Source organism: Camarhynchus parvulus, chromosome 1A (assembly GCF_901933205.1).
Source record: "Camarhynchus parvulus chromosome 1A, STF_HiC, whole genome shotgun sequence".
NCBI lineage: Eukaryota > Metazoa > Chordata > Aves > Passeriformes > Thraupidae > Camarhynchus > Camarhynchus parvulus.
This window is the reverse complement of record NC_044586.1, coordinates 50,812,760-50,834,171: the sequence shown is the minus strand read 5'-3', so window position 1 is coordinate 50,834,171 and position 21,412 is coordinate 50,812,760. Positions and strand designations below refer to the sequence as shown.

General features: G+C 40.1%; 1 protein-coding gene across 1 annotated transcript in view; it reads right to left on the bottom strand.

The window, feature by feature from the left end:
- Window positions 1-20,815, bottom strand: part of MAPK11 (mitogen-activated protein kinase 11) — a 31,565-nt gene extending 10,750 nt beyond the window's left edge. The window contains exons 1-8 of the mRNA XM_030959990.1: window positions 20,511-20,815; window positions 7,303-7,432; window positions 6,313-6,371; window positions 5,136-5,247; window positions 2,861-2,890; window positions 2,681-2,728; window positions 250-364; window positions 55-126 (exon numbers count right to left, since the gene is read on the bottom strand). Coding sequence (XP_030815850.1) covers window positions 55-126; window positions 250-364; window positions 2,681-2,728; window positions 2,861-2,890; window positions 5,136-5,247; window positions 6,313-6,371; window positions 7,303-7,432; window positions 20,511-20,623 — 679 coding nt within the window. The 5' untranslated portion in view covers window positions 20,624-20,815. The remainder of the gene's footprint in view (window positions 1-54; window positions 127-249; window positions 365-2,680; window positions 2,729-2,860; window positions 2,891-5,135; window positions 5,248-6,312; window positions 6,372-7,302; window positions 7,433-20,510) is intronic.
- Between the last annotated feature and the right edge of the window lie 597 nt (window positions 20,816-21,412).

Genomic DNA, 21,412 nt, shown 5'->3' with positions numbered 1-21,412 from the left:
GAAGAATGAGAGAGTATTTTTTTAGTTCAATTTTAAGTTTTATATTAAGGATACAATCATTTCCTGGAAATAGAGCCTTTCCTTTCAATAGCTCTGCCATGATACATCCAACCGACCATATGTCAACTGCCAAAAAACAGAGACAGAAATGTGCACAATGAATCAAAGAGATCCTTAAACACAGCTGCTTCTTGGTTTAAAACTATCACTACATCCAGCTGTAGCAAAATACAAGCCTTCACAGTTTACCTGTTTGATTGTAGTGCATCCAGTTTAACATAATTTCTGGAGCTCTGTACCATCTTGTTGCAACATATCCAGTCATTTCATCATCAGTTTGACGAGCTAAACCAAAGTCTAAAATCTACAGAATAAAAATAAAATAATAATTTTTTAAAACCCCTTCCACTTTTGTAAGAGGTCCTGATTTTCCCATTACTCATTACTGAGTTTTCTGTAGTGCCTTGCTATCAGTGAAGTGGAACAGCAGCACTCTGTAGACAAGCTCATCTGCTCTCCTGCTGTATCTGTGCAGCCTCTGGTTCTGCATAAAGATATTTCCACTGTAATGAACCTGGTGCTTTGTTCTCCAAGACAGACTTTATATTTTGCCTTGGGTTCAATTTTCCACTGACACTAATTTACTAAAAATAAACACTGTTGCTATAAAAAATGAAATATTATTATCAGCAGGGAGTGTTTGTGTAAAATGCTAGCAGCAAGTGCCAGTGGCCATTTAAAGACCAAATAAGCTGATCACAAATGTGCAGAATTTCTGTTGTCTAATTTTCTTATGTCTAAGCATCTACTTAAATCACACATTATCCTGATGCCACTAGGTGAGAAACATATATCCTGTGTAACAATGTAAATTTAAATCACACCCCATTTGTTTTCAGTAGAACTTGACCACCAAAACAAATGAGCCCTGTTTATGTACAGAGAGGCTTGATTGCAAAGTGTTCCCCTCCAGATGCTTTCCCTTGCTAAGGTTACATTGATGGGAAGTTATTTCAACTGAACTTTCCCAGCTCATTGCCCTGCTTTCTGCTCTATTCTCTGGTTAGTCTATGTCCCACCCTAGCTCTAAGAGAGACTGCCTTCACAGGGTACCACCTGAGCCTCAGTGCTGTTGTCAGTCACCTGAGCTAGCCAGCATCTCTTCATATAGAAATGTGAGAAAGATCATTAAGTATCTTCTGTGAGGAGATCCAGGATTATTTATTAAGCTGATGGCTAATCCTTTTCACAGGGAATGAGAATATTTCAAGAGAATAATTCAAAATTCCTCAGTTATAATCCAATTAAAAGATACAAAAACCCTAAAGAAAAATATTAAGATATAAATAATTAACATATTTACTTCCAGTATAGTTTAAAAGCATAATTTATTTCTTAAGTAAGTGAAAAAAAATGCATGAGGCAAAGAAGCACAAATAATGGCACGAAACTCAAACACTAATGCCCTTATTTTTATAAGGATTTTGGCAATATTTTTCCTTAACAGCTGATCCCTTCCACCAAATGTGCATACACACACACTTTCCTTCTTTTTGCTTCTATTTCCTTTTTGTTAGTACTTGGAAATATCCACTAGTATGTCCTATTAAAAATAATTTGAGGAAGTAAAGCTATAAATATAAACAAAGCAGAGAGCAGTGTAACAAATGCTAGCCAGATTTCATAATAATAGAAAAAACCAGAAAAAGTCTCCTTTACTTCCAGTACAAAAATACAGTACACATTTTAAAGCACATGATCAAACACAGATGACCCACAAAATTTCACAGATGCTGAACATATATGCATGAAGACATTAAAGAGATAATTATGAAACTTGCTGAGCATCTGCAAGTGTCACTAAATCAAACAGGAACTACACTTTCTCACCACAGACCCGGATTAGTGCAAGAACATAACTGCGCTGCTCTTACTCATTATTATGGCTTTTTGCTGATCTTGTGGTATTTGGAGTCTTTTCTTAAATCCCTTGCAGCTGGGATAAAGTGATTACATCAGAGTCTTAGAAACAGGAATAAAGATGTTTCTGGCTGTCATGGAGAAATGTTTAACTTCTCATTCTTAAGCTTAAAGGCTTAGAAAGCTACAAGACATCTTTTCCTTCTCCAGAGTCTCATGCTTACTACGTAGTATCATAATCACACAGACACACCAAGAGCTGTATTTATATAGAGGTGTACATCAAAATAGCATTTGGGAAGCAAGGATTATAGGGTTCTTTTTGGTTGGTTGGGGTTTTTTGTTTGTTGTTCTTACTGCCTGTAACAGGTAATACTGGTATATTTGTTGCCACCATTATTTAATTGAGCTTGGATGTTCTGTAGGTACAAAAATGAAGGTTGTTACAAGGCTTCATCTATACATGGCAGATGCAGACACAGATCACAGGTCAGACTCTCAAGATATACTCAGTTAAGTACTCACTCAGGGGCCAAACTATCATCTATGTACCATCTGTGGGATACATAGGGATTTTGCAAAGATATTTGTATTCATATTAAATTAACATTTGGGAAAAAACACATGTTCACAGAAATGGGCAAGTAGCATACAGTTGAAATTAGTGGAATGAGACATAAAAATGGTAACTAACGTTTTCTTAGAAAACTGTCATATTGAGAGTTTTTACAACACTCTGTTACAAGAGCATGATACCCACCCTCAATTCACAGTCTTCATTTACAGCTAGGTTACTGGGCTTCAGGTCCTGTAGCAGAACACAGAGTTAGTCAAGTACTACTTCAGCCTTTTAAAATATATTGTAACTATGTCTTAGCAACACATTTGATGCAGAGGGACACACTCCATTCATTTTCATTACCTCAAAGACTGAACTCACCCGATGGATGATTCCAGCTGAGTGAATATACTGTGAAACAAAACAAAACAAAAAGGGTAAGATTTGAAGTTAGAGGTGAAGGGAGGTCAAAGCCACTTGTCTTGTTGTTTTACTTCTGAGACTGACTGTTTTATATACAGAAAATATTTACGTCATACCATGTTTATAGATCAGAGGTATGTCAAATTTCAAAACCTTCCTGTTTTGTCTTATCCAGAACTGGATATTTCAAGAAAGGTAACCATGAAAACTAGATTTTACCATGGAAGTCAGCACACTCAGTGATAGAGTGATAGAGTGAAGAGACTCTGTATAAAGTCTCTTACCAATCTGGAATTTGTTCCAGCCTTCCCTGCATGTTGATCAGCAGTGGCCTAGGGAGCAGCATGGTTGACTCCTACAGGATATAAGTCACCTCCCCATACTGTGAACACTGATGTGGGTGAAAGCACCTGCACTCTGGGACAAGTCAGTGACCAAAATACCCACCTAAGCCACAGCATTACTTCAGGTCCACTTTCAAAGTGGTATTTCAGTGGCTATTTTGTGTGCCTGCTATTTTACAAAAAACATTTAAAATTAAAAATTTAGAACAGCTTACTCTGTCATTTTCTATTGTTCTCCAGTTAGGATTAACAGGTTTATCTATGATCTTATCAACCAGCATGAGCAGGGCCTTGAAAACATTCTATTCTCTAGAGGTGAATTCACCTTTTTTAGGAGAAGGGATTAAACACAAAAACTCTATAGCAAATGGGAAAACCCAAAGAGAACACAAGGGCATTCTTCATGTTCCAGACCTAAGAACTGTTTATCAGAAGGCAGGGCCACCTCTCAATGCTCTCACAGTGGCTGCAAGCAGCTGAATGAAGAGGAAGCCAAAACACTGCTGTCAACAGAAGGAACTGTGTCCCTGCTTTGCTGAGACAATCACAGCAGATCCTCCTGGTGCCACCAACAGTCATATACAGGATCAAATGTTCTTTTGCTAATGAGACATGAGAATTTCATGACAATTTCAATTTCAGAAGAGAGGTGCTACCAGCAACCTCTCTCCTTTGAAACAGAGCCAAAAATGCACCGGTGTGCATTTCTGAAATTAATACTCACTTAGAGCACAATTCTTACTATTATTTAGCTTTGACACGCTATAGACTTATATTCAAAACCACAAGCAGGATAATTAATGCCAGAATCCATCTTCCTAACTAAGCTATTAACTCACATAAATGAGACAAAGCAATTAAGGGCTCAGTTGTGCAATTTTTATTCACCAAAATCTGTACTTAAAGTGATGGAACCTGCATGCATGAATAAGAATTACTGTCTCAGGCACAAGATGACTTGCTGAAAATAATGTAATAAGTATATTTCAGAGCCAGTATTTACCATGGCTTGCTTTCAAACATATATTATTTTCCATGTCTAAAATATCAATTACTGTTAAGTTAGCAAGTAAAGCTGCTGACCTGTCTCTTCTGTTTGCTTTTATCTTGGGAAAATCCATACTGGTCTGAGAAAAAGCTTAGCAACTAGTAACGGGAAGCATTACCTACATCTTATGTTTGTAGACATTTGCATATTAAACATCAGCAAAATTATATATATTTTGATTCTTTTGGAAAAAAATGTTGCTGTAGATTCATTGCCAATTGCCTATGTCATTAAAGTATATAAATTTTAACTGATTTGATTAAAGGAAATAATGATTTTACAGGCACACTAAATCCTAAGTGATTGTGTGCAGCATCATACATTGCTGGGATAAATTTATACTCCCCAATATTTCCCAAAAGACCCAACTAACTTGGTTATCTCTTCACCCACGTGACACTCTACAAAAATCAGGACTGTGATTTTTCAAAGTGCCTCATGTCTTCCAAAGCACAAATGTGAGTTGGTTTCCATATTGTTCTTTATTCATTCATATTGTTTCCATATTGTTCTTTGTCCATTTCATATTCTTCAGAATTTTTGAGACACTATATGGCATGTTATTGTCCTGCAATACAAACTGAAATAGACCTAAAATGATCTAAAGTTAACTCTCAAGGGGAGTATTGACATGTATTGTGCATGTAAACATTGGTAGGCTTGGGGGTTTACTTCTGGTTAGAAAAATTATCTGATAATTGATAAATGATTGCTATTTATGCACTTTTAAGACATTAAAAAAAAAGTGTTTAAGTATGCCTATTACAACCATCCAGTCCTTACAACATTTAGATTGCTGACTCGTTACTACAACATTTAGATTCCAGGACTCAGACAGTACCTTAAGACCTCGAAGTAACTGATAGATGAGAAACTGTATATGATCATCTGTTAACTTCTGGCACTTCACAATGTTATTCAGGTCAGCACCCATTAAATTTGTCACAAGATATCTGTGAAAATACAGAAGTGGGAAAAAAAAAACCACAGAAAATTCTTCTAGAAGAGTATCCACACAGGCCATGTAGGCTCCTTTTCCATTGTCTATTAACACATTTTATATCCTTTAAATCAGCTGTGCGTACTAATAATGCAATCACTACTATGAGACTTAATATAATTTTAAAAAAGTCCTTGCAGTATATTAGAATCTTTTATCTCTGTTTTCTCCATGACACACTACAGCAATGGTACATGCAACATATTTTTTGATGAAGAGGAAGCCTCACCCAACATCAAAGCGGCAGCCTGAGCCACCAAAACTACAGGACCTGCAAGGCCCTGGAATATCTGATGATGGAGGGAAATATTAGAGTGGCAGAAATAAGAGTGTTTTTTGCAACTTCCCTCTCTGTTCTCAGTGGAAGTTTTATTTTCTGACAAATTTTGCAGAAACATTGATTCTTTTCCAAGCACAGTGCTGGAACAAAAGCATGCATCTGTCATACCCAATTTCCATTTGTGTAATTGTGACCCTAGAGTTAAAGGGGTTTGGTCACTAATTTCCACGGAGACAAAAACATGTTAATTACTATTTCTTCTGCTAAACTGTTTACTTAAGTGCTTATACAATTATGTAAACCAAAAGGAAATCAGCATAAATCGTACGTTTGAGTCACACCAAAATATACCTGCTTCTAGGTTAGCCAGGAGTCCAGCCTAAATTTCCCTTGTCTCCATTAACTAACACTTTTCTGCACTCCTCTGCCATCTATGTATGAACAAATAATCTACAGTTTGCAAACACACAGTTGAAGTGAAAAAGTTTTAAGTTTATTGGCATTTATGTAGCATTAAATCATCTACCATATACCTTTAATCTAATTTAAATAATTTAAATTTCCATTTAGAAAAGTACAAAAATGAGGTCTATCTCCCTGCATCCAAGTTGCAGGAAGATTTTTACAAAGATGACTGCGGCTGAAGTCTTTTAGAAATGTATGTTCTTCCTTTTTAAAAGCAGAATGGTATTTATTTACTTAGTAAGTAGTCAGAATGATTAAAAAAATTTTACTTACACTTCGTTAAAGTTTTCTATTGATGTTGCAGGTGTAAAAACATCAAGCAGTCCTATAACCTGTAAGGTGAAAGAGGGGGAAAGAAGTGACATTTTATTTTTACAAACCTGTAAAGCAACATGTGATTTGTATTGACAGTGGTCAACATTTTTGGGATGAAATTTACAAAAATATGACATATGATCATACTGAAAACTGACACAGTAGGTGATCTATAAAGATGTCAGGTCAGCCATCTTAATTACAATCTTAATTACAAAGAGTAGAAAAAAAATAAAGGCAGAAGAAGTAGTGTCTCATTACAGAAAAGCTGACACATGCCTTATACAATTGTTATATTTTAGATTATGCACACCTTCCTGAGTTTTCTTGGTCTGTTTTTGTTAACTTTATTATTCTTTCTCCAGGATATTTTTAATCAACCATATTTTATTCATGCTTCAAGTCATCAAGCTACCTTTAAGCAAGTGGATGCTCCACTGAAATCAACTGTTTACCACATAAACTTAGACCAGTACTTAGGTATGTGAGATCTGAAGGTCTACTGTCTTTCATTTAGCATTTACATTGTTGTCAATTACAACAAGACTAATCTGCCCCTAATTTCTCAACAGAATCCACATTCAGCAAAAGCAGGTTTGAGGTGTGGGTCTTTTTTTTTCCTGGGCTGATGTTTCAAGATGTTTCAACAGTAGTGAACAGAATACTTTTGTTACTTTATTAGAGAAGAGTATGATGGCTTGTTTTGACTTTCTTTAACCTCACCTTCAAGATTTAATTAGATATTTTTAAAATAAAAATGCAGCGTGTTACTGAAAGCTTCTGAAGTCCAGTGACTTCACGACACCCAAGGCGGCTAGGTCCAGGTATCTTGGGTAGCTAAACAGTTGCATACACCTTTTTGAAAAAGACTGTACCTAACTGAAATTAAGCTTGTATTGTAAACTTTAGAAAGGTCAATCCAAAGGGAAGAACTCACTCTCCACTTACGTTCTCATGCTTCATGTGCTTAAGCAGCCGAAGCTCCCGGTAGGTCCTCCGGGCATGGATAAGGGATTGAAAAGGTCTTGAGAGCTTTTTCACTGCCACCTTCTGTCTTGTTTTGGTATCATAAGCTGAGCTGAAAGGGAAAGAAAAAGTCCACAATGATGGCATGTTCTACAGCAAAGCTCTCCACCAGTTCACTGAAGGAACTTGCAGTCTCCTGAGGGCTCTTACCCCTTTCTTTACCCTCTTTCACCTTCTACTGAGGGACTGCAACCAGGGCGCTAGTCAGCAGTAACTCCCAAGTATTTGAACACAGGTCCCTTCTTTTCCATAGCAAATTACTAATGCTCATGGTACTGTTCAGGACTCATCCCCAGGCAGCCCTTTCCCCAAATGGCAGGAAAAGTAACCAGACAATTAGCTCCAGTTGTGCAGCTCCAGCCTCCAGCTCCAAGGCAGGGCTCATAGGGAATATGGGCATTCAAACTGAAGTTTGTTCTTACTGAGCAAATTGGAACCTTTACTAATTAGAGGGACACTGCCTTTGTATCCATAAATATTAATTATTACGTAACCATTAGCTTGATAGATGACAATGTCCCCAAACTGGTATCAAGTTAGGATGCTGACATAACCATGCCCATGCCTTTCCCAATAAGTGAGGAATGGGCACTTTTTATACTTCAGCCCACATATCCACAGCATGTGCTTAACGTCCAACAGATGGAGGTGCCCTGCTGAAGAGGACACTAAATATATAGTCAATATTTGCAAGCAAGGGAGACTTTTTTTTGGGCATTAGAAAGACATGACAAGCACAAGCTACAAATAAATGATGTCTGATATGTAGCACAGGGATAAAAATGATCCCTGTATGTAATACTTCATGACACTACATAGTACAATTATAAAAAGACTCTGTTTGTAGCCTCCTCTTAAGAAGAAAAAAATTTCTTTCAGTTGTTACTCTTACTTATTAAGTATTTGTGTTCAATTAAAATACCTGGAAATTCTCTGCTTAAAGAGTGGATAACACTATGTGTACTTACTAGAGAGTGCTAACAAATCAAGAATCTTCCCACATTTATCTTATTACAGAACTTTTTTGAATTACAAACACAAAAATTAAACAACATGAAAAACGTATGGAGTAGAATGTCAACAGTGAGCAGTCACATAAAATGCTATTAACTTCTTCTGCACAGTGTTTTAAACACTCCCACAAATCATTGTAGACACATCTGCTGGAGACAAAAAACACTGACGGTGCCTGGAGTAGCTTCCAAACTAATACACAGAGCCTACAATCAACTGCAAATAAGTGGACTCTGACACATATTTGGTGCTATGCTAAAGTCACAAAGAGCCATGTGAAGAGCAAAACCTCTATATGCAGGATAAGCTGGTGTTTCTAATCAGAAGAAACAAGGGATACAATCAACATGCAGGAAGAACAGTGGCATCCAAAAGGTGATTGTCCTAGAGTTAACTCAACCTCCACGAGGCCAATCCAGAATTTCATAAAGACAGAATAGAAGCAAGTAGATTTAATCAACAAGTTTCCTGCAGGCTCTATGGAAGGAGGGAGTCACTCATGCCATAAATGACATAGATAAGCAGATTACTTAGCCAGTTCTTTGCAAGCATCACAGAAGCTGATCTTCTGCCAAGATGCAGAGTTGCTGTGGTTTGGCTGAGCACCTCAGAAAGGGCATTTCCTGAGCAGAAGAAAGAGTGCATAGGAAGAAGAAGACTGGAATCACTCTGATGAGTAGATGGAAGGGATACAACACAGAAATTTGTTCCAACAGTGGGGCAGGGACAGTGTTATTCAGGATATGAGGCTTAATTACATGGAGCAGCTCAAGGAACAAACAGTGTGAAAAGAACTGACAAACAGAAATATCTTAAATTCCATATGACCAGCCACAAGAAAAAGATGAAGGTTGCACAAATAAATCTAAAGAAATAAAAAGGAAGCCAATGCTTAGCTTCTAATATAACAAAGATTAGATGTAATTGCCCTGTGTTTAGCCACGGGCAACAAAGCCACTGGAGAACACTGCCAAGTCTCAAAATGCACACTGACTACAGTCTTTCCAGTTTTTGGGGGAAAGGAAATGTTTATCCAGGCAAATAAATAACATTGCTCAAAACAGCAGTTTACTTAACATCTCAGCTTTTCTGGTAATTCACAAGCCTTCCCACTCATGCTTGCACCAGTCTGTGAAATACTGTACACATTATACAAGAAGGCTAAGAAGAATTAGATTTTAAGCCCGTTATCATGATAAACATCACTCTCTTCCCAATTCTAAGTTCAAATGTGAGTTTCAGTGGTTTAAAAACCACTGATCTTTAAGATGAATTGCTTTTTATCTTCTATATGACTCAAGGCTGCAAAGCTTTCACATGATACAAAGCACAATCTTTTTAGCTTCAGTAATTCTTATGACAGCAGCTTTTTAGACCAAAGATGGAATCACATAAGGAGAGAGGAGGAAAAGGGAAAAGTGAAAAGGGAAAGGAAAGTTGAGTCCTGAGGCCTCCAACAGGAAATCATGAATTGAAGTTGCACAGGCCAGGGACTGACTTGGTTTAAATGAGTGCTTCCACACCCAACTAACCAAAGTTATAACCAGAGCTAATGCCTTCAGACTCCTTCCTTGCCTGGTTTACCATCATCATAATTCAAGTTATTAACAGTAAAGTATTCAAAAATATGTTTCATGTTGTTTGAACTGTCTTGTTTGTCAGATTCAAGGAGAACTTGCATATCTCTGCTACTGCCTCTGTGACCACATTTTTAGCCTAGATCTCTCTGTCTTGCTATTATATCATCATAGCTACAATCTAGTTTGTCCCCTGAATCCCTCATCAGCCACTGAGTAAACTATTAGGTGGATAGAAGGAAGGATGAGTTGCTTCCCTTTCTTTGTGATTACCCCATGAATGCTCAGCTTTCAGAGTAGAGTTTCAGATGTCTCTGGAGAGGACATCTCTGGTTCCAGACAAAGCAAAAATACAGGAACACCTGTGCTTGGCACCTGTAAATCCTTCCTTGGGGGCCTGTAACCAGCATGGTTAAAATGACTGAAAATTGCTTTTTAAAAAACCCCCAAACCCATGCTGATAACTATTTTGATTGAACAGGGAAGAAAAGGGTTAGAGGCCTATTTTCATGGTTTAGCCACAGCTGGCAAATAAGTGCCACACTGCTGCCTGCTCACTCCTTTCCACCTCCAGAAAGAAAGATTAAACTTTATGTGTTGACATAAAAACAATTTAACAATTGAAATAAAATATAATAAAATTTAATCATGATGCCAAATAACTGCTTTAGACAGACTTTCTATCGTAATTTAGAAAGAAATAGAATTACCACTATCTTTTTAGTTTACAAGAAACAACTTTGTAACAATCATAGCAACAGCTTTTTCAGATATGATCCCTCTTGACCCAGAATCCAACAGAGTTATGACACATTTTTTGCTGTCTCTCCTTTTCAAGATCAAGGATAAAAAGCCATTACTCTGCTGGGATGGCATCATTTTCACACAGATTAGAGACTTTGGTTTAGTGCGATTTTCAATCATTGCTTAAATTAGACTCACCTTTTTAGTGTTGTCAACTCCTATATTTAATAATTCTATTGAAGTTCCAGATGAAATATCAATTTTTAGTTATGTGCACATTTTCCCAGTTCTTAAGATTTCAGAGAAAAGTTTGAACATAGGGAGCTACTGCAGTCCAAAACCTCAAGAGGCAGAAAGCATGGGATTTTAACCTCAAGATAACCTTCAAGCCTCAAGATAACATTATAACTTTTGATGAGATGTGGATTTTGGTAGCTGATGTTTATAGCTATGGCTGTACATACAGTAATTTCCCTAGTATCCACAGAGTTTATCCTCTGTGGTTGCAGAGCAGTAAAACTGGACAGACAGGCCATTCATGTGTGCAGCCTGCTCAGACCCCTTGGGGATTTTGGGACTAGAAGCACACTATTCACCTGTGGCTACTTAGTCTTTGGGATCAAATTTGCCTCAGCAGCTGGAGGGCTGTTTGTAGGAGCCTAATCTTAAAAAGCACACACGAAGCCAACTTGTATCCAATTTAGTAAACTCTAGTATTGAATGCAGGAAGAATCCTTCCCGAGATCAGCTGGTCACCTTGAGCTACAGCCAGTCCCTGAAATTCCTAAAGCTTTGGGCTCAGAGAAGATTACTAGCTGGGCACTGCCCTACCAACGGTGCCTGGGAAAAGTTCATCTTGAATGCAGCATTCAGTCTACGAGTTCTCTACATTCCTGGAGCCAGCTCAGATGTAGTTGATGCAGAATGAAGGTGTGACCCAAAGCTGGTTGTCCATGGTGCCACTGTGGTGTCTCCAGCATCATTCCTGTTTGCTGTAGGTTACCTGCGTCAGACCATATTCCATCGCCATCAATATTCCATCCCATCACTCCGGATAACCACAAGATTTTGATTGTCTACAAAGTCTTTCAGCATTATAGCTGTACAAATTATTTAGGTATATGCAATCTAAGAAACTGATTTGGGGTTAGGTGCAAAAACCACAAGACTAACTTTTCAGTTTTTTTTAAATATAATTCAGTATCTCAGCTTGCAAGGCTGTTACCTTTACATTGTCAGAAGTTTGACAACTGGCTGGACACACGATACCAAAACTCAGACAGAATGCTGGACACAACACACGTGACAGTGACACTGGGTCTGGTGTTTCCCCATATTGTTCCAGGTATCTATTTTTGTTTCTTTCACTGCAGCATGAGTTTATTTCCTTCATTGGGTCACATTCCTCCAAAACATGCAAAAATTCCCCATTACATGTAATTGTTAAGAGAAAGACAACAAAAAAGAAAGAAAAGCCCCAAAAATGCAATTCATGCTCAAAATACAGTTTCAAAATTTTGAATTCTTATCTGCAGACCTCAGCACCCTTTCAAGTACCCATTGACTCCTTCCACTGGAGGTGACATGAACTTCCTTGTGGACAGATCTACTCTTAATTTGGAAGATCCTAAGTTATTGAGAAAAACAAGTAACAGCAGCAGAAGGGTCTATGTGAGCAAGTATTGAAGGGGAAAGAACTGAAGGGTCAACACTCAGAGAATCTCTTCACTGATGGAGGCAGCCCTTACAGCACCATGCACTGGCAAGTAAGGGAGAAAAGAGGGACCACAGGAACCCTGCCCTGGGACATTTTCTAGTAATTTAATGTAATTTGGTTTCTTAGAACTACCGTGAATAACAACCCTTTTTTACACTTCTCATAAATGTCATGTAAGTGAAAGAAAGTAATCACATGAACAACATGGATTTTATTTTTTATTTGCAAGGTTTCATTTGTGAGCTTTGTCTTCTGGAATTTACCTATCTTGTTCTTCTTTAAAACATAAATTTCTAATTATTTTTATTTAAATAAAAACCTACTTTTTATTGAGACATGAAGGAGCCATGAAAAAAAGCACACACAGCATCCATCCAAAACCAGCAAAGGACCATATAAACTATTGGCAGAGAAGTAAGAGAACAGAAAACAGCTACCCAAAGCCATTTTAAGTTAGGCAGTAAAGTAAACCCAGGAAATGGTTAATTTCTTTTCTCTTTATAAATGTTTTGTTACTGTTTTGCAAGTTCATGTTGATGATTTTCACTCTTTAAGAGCTAGCTGTAAGGTTTGTTTGCTAAACCATACAAATCACAACACATATGTGCATCAAAAGGAAACCATAAAGAAAAATTAGATGGTGGCAAGAAAAAAACAGCATGAGGATGTAATGGGAAGCTCTGAAACTACATGTTAATCTTCTAATTAGACAAAAAACCCCACTTGCTTGATGATGACAGGTTATTGTACTGTAAAAATTACATCCTCTCACTTGGATATTATTCCAACACAACATGCTGAGCAGTAGCATCAATGGTTTTGGTTTTAGTACAATGACTGTTAACTTTCTCAGATACTTTACCCATAAATCTAAACATAAACCCACAAATATCTCTTACATATGCAACATAATTGTTCTATGACCAGCATAAAAGTATGTTGTTTTTTTGTTTTAAGCAGACATTGAAAATACTAAAAAATAATCACTCTCCACATGTTTATGTGAATACATCACCAGTTTTCATTCAATGGAACATGATCATAAAAGTGCTGTATCAGCCTCTGAATCCACAAGCCATATTTTATTTTTTGATCTGTCTCCTGTGCCTCCACTGTAACTTAAACATTTAAATAACTTTACTGAGGACCAGTCACACTTTTTTAGGTGAAGCTACAGACAGCACAGCTTATATCAGTGGGAACGATGTATTTAAAATCATGGTTGTGAAAAAAACGTACAGAAGGTTGGGGTCATAAGCTGCTAGTTTCCTCAGCATGTCAGCTGAGGCTATGTACAATACATGATTATTTTAGTATCCATGTCAGCTCATGGATACTAAAATAATCATGTATTGTACATAGCCTGAGCCCAATGTCAGTAAGTAAACAAGAGTATCAGTCAGCTGCCACTAAACCAGTACACTGCTAGTGACAAATGTGTTCCATTCAATATTAAAAAAAAAATACTACCAGGTAGTTATATAATGTGGGCTTTGAAGCTTCAGCTAGAAATGCTTGCAGTTAATCTGGATATAAAGTTTAACATGAAAAATATCAGTGCTTTCAAAAACATTAAACAAATCCATACAGACAAAATCTCACTTATATTTTGTCCTCCTTTTTCCTATTCCTCCCCCCACTTCTCCTTCACATTTCCTGTTTCCTCTCTCCACAACAGCCAAAATATGAAATGGTAGCAATTTATTCCCAGGTTGCACAGGGGTTTGAAATGTCCACTCCCTTCCCGACTGTATGGGCAGAATTGAGATATTGTATTTTTGGTATGAATCAACTAATAGGTTCTGAAATTCAAACAGCTCCTTGTGAAGCTGTACTGAAGCAAGCAACCAGGTCCTAAGACTTTCAGGTCTTTGGGACAGGGACTGTGTTCCCAACTGTAATCATGGCTGACAGCAGGACAGGAAAGGAGGCAGCTATGCCACTGCTGCCTCATGTAGTCAGGAAGGTAAGTACCATAAAAAATATACTGAAGTAAGCATGGAGGAGCCCTGCAGAGAATACCCTCTGTTAATGTATTCTTACAGCCACACAGAAGGCTGCCATTCCACAACCCTTGTTGCCTTTCTGCCACAACTGGTTCACCTCATGCCTCTCATCTCTACCATCCCAAGCCTCCCTTTTCTCTAAAAGAGATCTAATTAATTCCCTGTGAAAGAAAACCTGCACAATACAAAGTCTCCACTTCTTAACCTTGTCTTTTCTTCACCTTTCCTACAAACACCTCTATCACCCTTCTCATGAGCACTCATGTCAGGTGCTCCCAAGCTACTCCACAAGCTTAGTGACAGCACACTACATAGAAATCTCTGTCACAGCAACTCTCAGCCTTTCTCATCCTTCTCCACAAACACCTCCTTCATTAAATCTTATTAGACATTCTCATTTAAAATAGGGACCTCGACACCACTAATTACCATCCTGCTTCCCTTTCCTTTCCCAAGTCAGTTAACTACACTCTTCCAACAGCTGGAAAATACTCAGGATAAAACCAGACAAAGGAAGGACAAGCAATCTGCATTCCACCCTACTTTTCCACAAAAGCACTCTCAATACACTCCCTATTTGATGTCTTCCCAGGCAGTGCTCAGAAACACTCTTCCGCCTTCCTTCATGTACCTTTCACAAAAATTCCTAAATTCTTAACCTTCCTTGGCTTTGTAGCTGCAAATCTCACTGTGCTTTTATTTCTAATGGCTATTTCTTTATGTTCCTCTGAAGGTCTTTTTCACTCTGCAACATTTTTTTGTTGCTTTGCTTATTTTCATCCATTCACTCCAGCAATGGAGTGAATGGAAAAAAATAAGCAAAGCAACAAAATCTGCTGCAAAGATCCTCCTTCTAATTGGTAACACTGACCATGCAACCCCTTTCATTTAGTTCTCCTCTCCATTGCAACCTCACCTTGAAGGCCTTGTTTCTAAGTATTTTTATTACATATACTGACTTTTAAGAGCTGTCCTGCCTCTGACTGGGGTCTCATATCAGCCGTCATCTCAGTTTTCAAGCAAGTGCTTGACTATGCTCAGAGGGGTCCATTGTAAATATCTGCACAACTAAAGAAAGGCGTCAATGCTTTCCTTCTGAATGCTGCATACCAAAAAGAGACAAAACCTATCAGATCTTGGACAGCAGTATTTTAACAATGTTGTAGGAAAAGTTTCCAATAATTATAACCATTTGCAAGATGAAGTTAGCCTCTGTATTTATATTGAAAACAAAAGACTTAATCAGAAAGCAGTCCAAAGGGAATCCACAAAAATCCACATGTGCCTGGGATTGTGCATTTAGCCTGTAAAGATCTATACTATCTTCAGTTTTCAGCTGTATTTACATACAGCAGTTGTGTGTTACTACTACTCTAAAAGTTTATCTCAGCATTTACTATTAAAAGTAGCATGTAATGCTACAGTGATACACAGCACAACTCCAGTAACCTGATAACACAGTTGAAATCATATACTTAGTATCACTACAGCTAACTAAACAGATACTTTAAAAAAGAATCCCAAAAAACCCAACCTGAAATCATCAAGTACAATCTTGGATGAAGGAATTTTTCTCTTGGTCAGCTAGATTCAATTTATAGCAGCTTTTAAAACCTTCACATGATGCCGAGTTGTCTTAACATCTTCTTAGAGTTCCTCAATGTGAAAAGGATGGTAGCAGCAGTGTTATGTTCCAGCATTGCAAGCTAATGCCCTCAAAACATCTGCAAGTACCATTTAACTGGAAGCACAGAATGAGGTGAATGGCAGGAAAGAAGGGGTTAAACTTCAAGATCAGAGCCTTCTGGTTCTATTTTTCCATTTGTACTTCCTCAAACCAAAACTGTAGACTAAACACCTTCCCCCATTTTTACCCAAAATTAGCCAGGACATAAACTTAATGAATCTTAAGCATGTGCTTAAAGTGAACAGGATAGAGGGATGCTGGAAATATTGTAAATGACTTAAGGCAGGCTTTGCTTTCCTGCTTTTTTTTGAACTGAGGCCTGTGCCACTATACTTTGACTTAGCAGACCTCTATCTAAACATGTGTTAGGTCACCTGAGATGGTGTTAGGCACTGCATAGTCTCAAAATCAAAAGAGACTGAATGTAAGTACTATTGATGCCAACAGATTCTAAGAAAACAGAGCAGGAGTCTATGGTTGTGAAGAAACTCTGGACTCAGTTTGGTTCATCTGGCAAGGTCTGTTCTTTCCAAAGAAGGCAGAACACAGAGCCTGCAATATGCTAATGGCAAACAACCTGCTGGAGAGATCAGAGACAGCATGCTGCAGAATGCCATCAATCCCTCCCAGGCAAAAATAGGACTAAATAGGTTAGAAGACAGTTTGCAAAAGCTGGCACAAAAAGAGGCATACAAGCTTTAAAAAGATCCAAAGAACAGGAAACCAAAAATCTATACATGTTACATAATTTGTGTTATAATAATAATGTCTTTTAAAAAGATGAAGATCTTTCTCAAGCAGGTAGCAATGCCACCTTCCAGAGGAAAAGGTGGTCAGGTATCAAACCACAGCGGAACCACCAGGGCAACACAGCTGGAAAACACAGATGCTCCAGGCTAAAGGTCCCGTTTATAAGCAATACCACTGGGACAGCTGGAAGACTCAAACACAGCCAGAATTCTTATTTTAAAAAGTGGAACCATAAGAAACAATTATTTAAAACTCAGTTTGACCTAAGACATAGTCACTTTTCTCTAGAACTGAAAAGAAAGGGTTGTAGACTAAGACTACCTTGTGAAAGTAAGGTATCTTGCTTCCTATCTAAGTGGCTTAATATAACTTAAATGCTGCAAAACTCTCAATTAGCAGGTGTGGTGCCTGGTCCCTTAAGAGTGAATCAGCCCTTCGACTTCTGTGAGAGGTAATTCAACTATAAAGGCTGGACACCAAAAATGCATTTTTGAAGAAAACTTTAAATTTAACCAAATTTTAGCCTGAGAAAGAGTTAAAATAATTGTCTAATAATAAAAAGTCCTCGCCTTGGTAGGCAAAGCTATAGCACAAAAAGAAAACAATCCCAAACCAAACCAGTTATACATGTAAATTTGATACTTGCCAATAAAACCCAGCCCCTAGAAAAAAAGAGGAATTAAGCAAAACATACTGTTGCAAAGGCCAATGATAACTTTACTTGTAATTAAACTACACACTCTGACCCCCCACCCCCTGGCTTTAAACTTTTTTTCCTAAACTTAAAAAATCAGATCTGACAGCAACAAATGACAGAACACACAGGACCTTGAATGGCCATAGGAAAAAGTTCAGGCAAAAGAAAGCCTTGCACAAAGCTAAGGTGCAAGACTAACATAAAAAGTACTTCAAGGATTAACTACTTGAGGGAAAGACCTCACAGCTCTCTTTGTGATTCACATAGATGCTAAAGTGCAACTCTACTTTGCAGTGTAGCTGAGTTTGGAAGATTTCCAAAACCAAATGTTCTTTGTGATATGTCATTAAAAAAGTGACAAAAGCAGTAGAGCTCTTTATACAAGGGAAGATTTGGTGTTTCTACCTATTCTACATCTAAATAAAAACAAGACAAAACCACCAAATGGGAAAGCACTGTGCTTGGTACAGATATATCTCTAAAAGTGAATCTGTTTTAAACCAGTAGTCTCTATATCCCTAGCATATTTGATGCATCTGCAACTAACTCAAACACAAATTCTACTGGACACATGAGATGTCAATAAATTGGGCCAAAACACAGCCTCCTGACACAAACTGATCTATTGGTTTTGAGCTGTCAGCAAAAGATGCTTAAATGCAAGTATTTACAATATGTTTCTTATTATCAGTTATCAATTCAGTTACCCAAATCTATGGGATGTGACAAATAATTTACTGTTCAAAAAGAAAAGGGTAGGCCTAGAGAAGGGTTTCACTGAGGTAGAAAAAATTTGTTACAAAACTCTTTTCTCATTTCAAAGCCAGCGTTTGGAGTTCAGGACCTTGGCTGCTATTCATCAAAGCACTTAAGAATTTGTTTAATTCTAGTAGTTTCTGTAAGACTTGAATATGTTTTTAGATATTTTACTGAATAGGAGTACAACTATTCACAGAAGCAATATAGCATATTACTCAAGGGAATGGTTGCATCTTGTAGATCTCCTGGGTAAAGCACATGCACATAGACAGAAAAAAAATCAATTTCAATAGACTCTAAAAATAGATGGCTTTTCTCAGAGAGATGCATACCTTTTCCTCACATTAAAGCTTCTGTTTGGGTTTATACTTCATTGATGTTAACAAGGCTATTAATATAGAGCAATGTTTTATTGCTATATTCTATTTTTAAATGTCTATTTTAGAGTAAACCTTTCTCATAGCATGTTCCAGTTTCCATTTTGCATCTTCATTTCCTAGGCTTTGCAATTGATAAAAATTACTAGGATTTCCTTGGCTGTGCAGTTTCAAAAACCAAAGCACCAGCTGTGCTGCAAGTGAACCACGACATGTTTTCACTCCCTTTGCAATTGCTCAAAACTCTTGACATCTCATTATAAAATTCAGTAAAGTAGGTCTTTCCCTCAAAACTATGTCAGCATAAATAGGGAAAGTAACCAGAAATGCAGTTTCAATTGGAACACAAAAGTAGTTACTCTGCTGCTGTATATCCATCCAGCTCTTAGTTTACTTTCTCCTCTTTTCTTTCACAAACTAAAATTTTTATAGTGTAAATAAATTAAGTCGTTGTGGAACTATTTCCAGCATCTGCCCGGAACAGTTAGCACATGCTAACTACAATGACACTCACATGGTATTGGCCTAGACTTCCCTGCTGCAAGCATAAATTAGAAATAATAAAAAAAGAGAAGAATTCAAAGATACTTCACACCAGTTCTGAGTGTTTCTGCTGATAGTTGGAGGTTTTTAAAAATGCATACTCCTAGTTTATGCACAAACTTGGACATTTCACAGAGCTAGAGAATGAAGTAACTAATACAAAACTGTTCTCTGGTATCTGACTGTGAAGAAAAAGTGAGAACCACTGAGAACCAAAGTTCTAAATATTTTTTTAAAAAAATACTTTTATTTAAGGTAGCACTTGCATTTAAAGGGCCATGGATTGTTTATTATTGATTGTTTTACATATTTCCACTCACCCAGCTTACAAAAGAAACACGACTCTTTCTCAAAAACCCCTTAAAGGCCACTATTATTTCCATAAATTGATTCAAAGCTTTTATAAGCGTAGTAAAGTGTGCATCAAATACTAAAGTAAAGCCCAGCCTGCACTGGGAGTTCCCGAGAGTGCAAGCCTGACGTAGGAATTATCAAAGAAAGAGAAACGTTTTATGACAACATGTGGCAAACCCTTCCAAATCCTTAAGACGCCGGAGCCTTTGGGCGGCCATCTGTCCTAATTTGCGATCCCCCCACGAAAGCCCGGGGCGAGCACCCCGTGTTCTCTCCCTCAGCCTGCCCGGCTCCGGGGCTGCTCCCATTGTCTCGGCGGACAGAGCCCTCCGCCCGCCGCGGCTGCCCCGGGGCCTTGCGGGGTGTCTGTCCCGCTATAGCCCCGGCTGGAAGGGCCAAGGCCGCCGGGAACTGTCCCGGTCGGCGGCGGACCCCGCTCGGGGACCCCTTCCCCAGCCCCGCCTGCCCGTCCTCCCGCTCGGAACCGCCATGACTGTGCAGGATTCTCGGCTTCGGGGCAATTCCCCCTCCGGAGGCGGGAGCAGCACCGGCGGCAGCGGCCCCGCGGCGGGCGGTCACTCGGTGCTGCCGGCCCGGGGGCGGCCCCGGGTTAGCGGCGGGAGGGCGGGCAGGGGCTGCCCCGGGCGCGGTTGCCCGGGTGACGGCGCGGCTTGCCCGGCCCCGCGGGGCCGCCGGCCGGGGCAGCGGGGCGGGAGCTCCGGCGCCGCTCACACCGGTGCCCGGCGGACACGCCCCCGCCCCGCTGCCGCCGCCGGCCCCTCCGCTCCCCGCGCACGACCCCCGGCGCGGCGCGGCGGCTCTCGCCTGCCCCGCATTGTCCGTCCTCGCCGCCCGCCGGCTGCACCTGCCGGCTCCCGGTCCCTCTGCCGCCGCCCCGCACCTACCAGACGGAACCGTAGGCGCCAGAGCCGACGGGGGTGAGGTTCTGGTAGCGCTGGGGCACCTCCCACACCGTCTTGTTCAGCTCCTGCCGGTAGAAGCCGCCGCGCTCGGACATTTTCCCGGAGCCGCCGGCAGCAGCGGCAGCAGCAGCGGCAGCCGCCCCTCAGTCGAGGCTGCACGGCCGGCGCCGGCGGGGAGGAGGGACCGGGAGGGGAAGGGGAGGGGAAGGCGGAGGCCGAAGGGGTGGGGGCAGCGGCCAGGGCCGGGGGAGCCCGGGCGGGGACGAGGGGAGGCTTGAAGAAGGGGCCCAGGATGCCCGGGGCGGCACCCGGTGTCTTTCCGCGGGGCCACCCGGGGGGTTGCGGGGAGTGGCGAAGCGCCGATCCCGCCCCGGAGCATCGCAGCCGGGGCGGTGACGGACCGGAGCGGCGGCCTCACCGCATCGGCCGCCCCTGCCCGAATGTGCGGGAAGGGCCCGCGCCGCCGCCTCTGTTACCCGCGGGGACGGTGGTGGCGGGCGGACTCGGTCATCCTGCCCTTCGCCTGGTGTCTTCAGGCTTTCTGAAGCCTTGCTGACGTCTTTCTTACTTTGCCACGGCCACCTGAAGTTCCCTCTGGGCCCGCCAGGCTCCTCCCTTCCCCAGCTCGAGCTGCAGCCACAGCGGCGGTGACCCTGCGCCAGGGTATCCTCCTAGGGGCCAGTGCGCCCCCGCTCACTGATGGAGCCCCGGGCAGGTCGGGGGTTTTCTCGGAGTCCTCTAGTGCCTAAAATTTCCCCTTACCGCATTGATTCCCGCATGCAATCATCTGAGTCCTCTTCCTTTACATCAATGAAGACTTGAGCCCTCAAGACAATAGATAATCTTGAAAACTTTAAAAGTCCAAAATTCATGCAGCAGTTAAG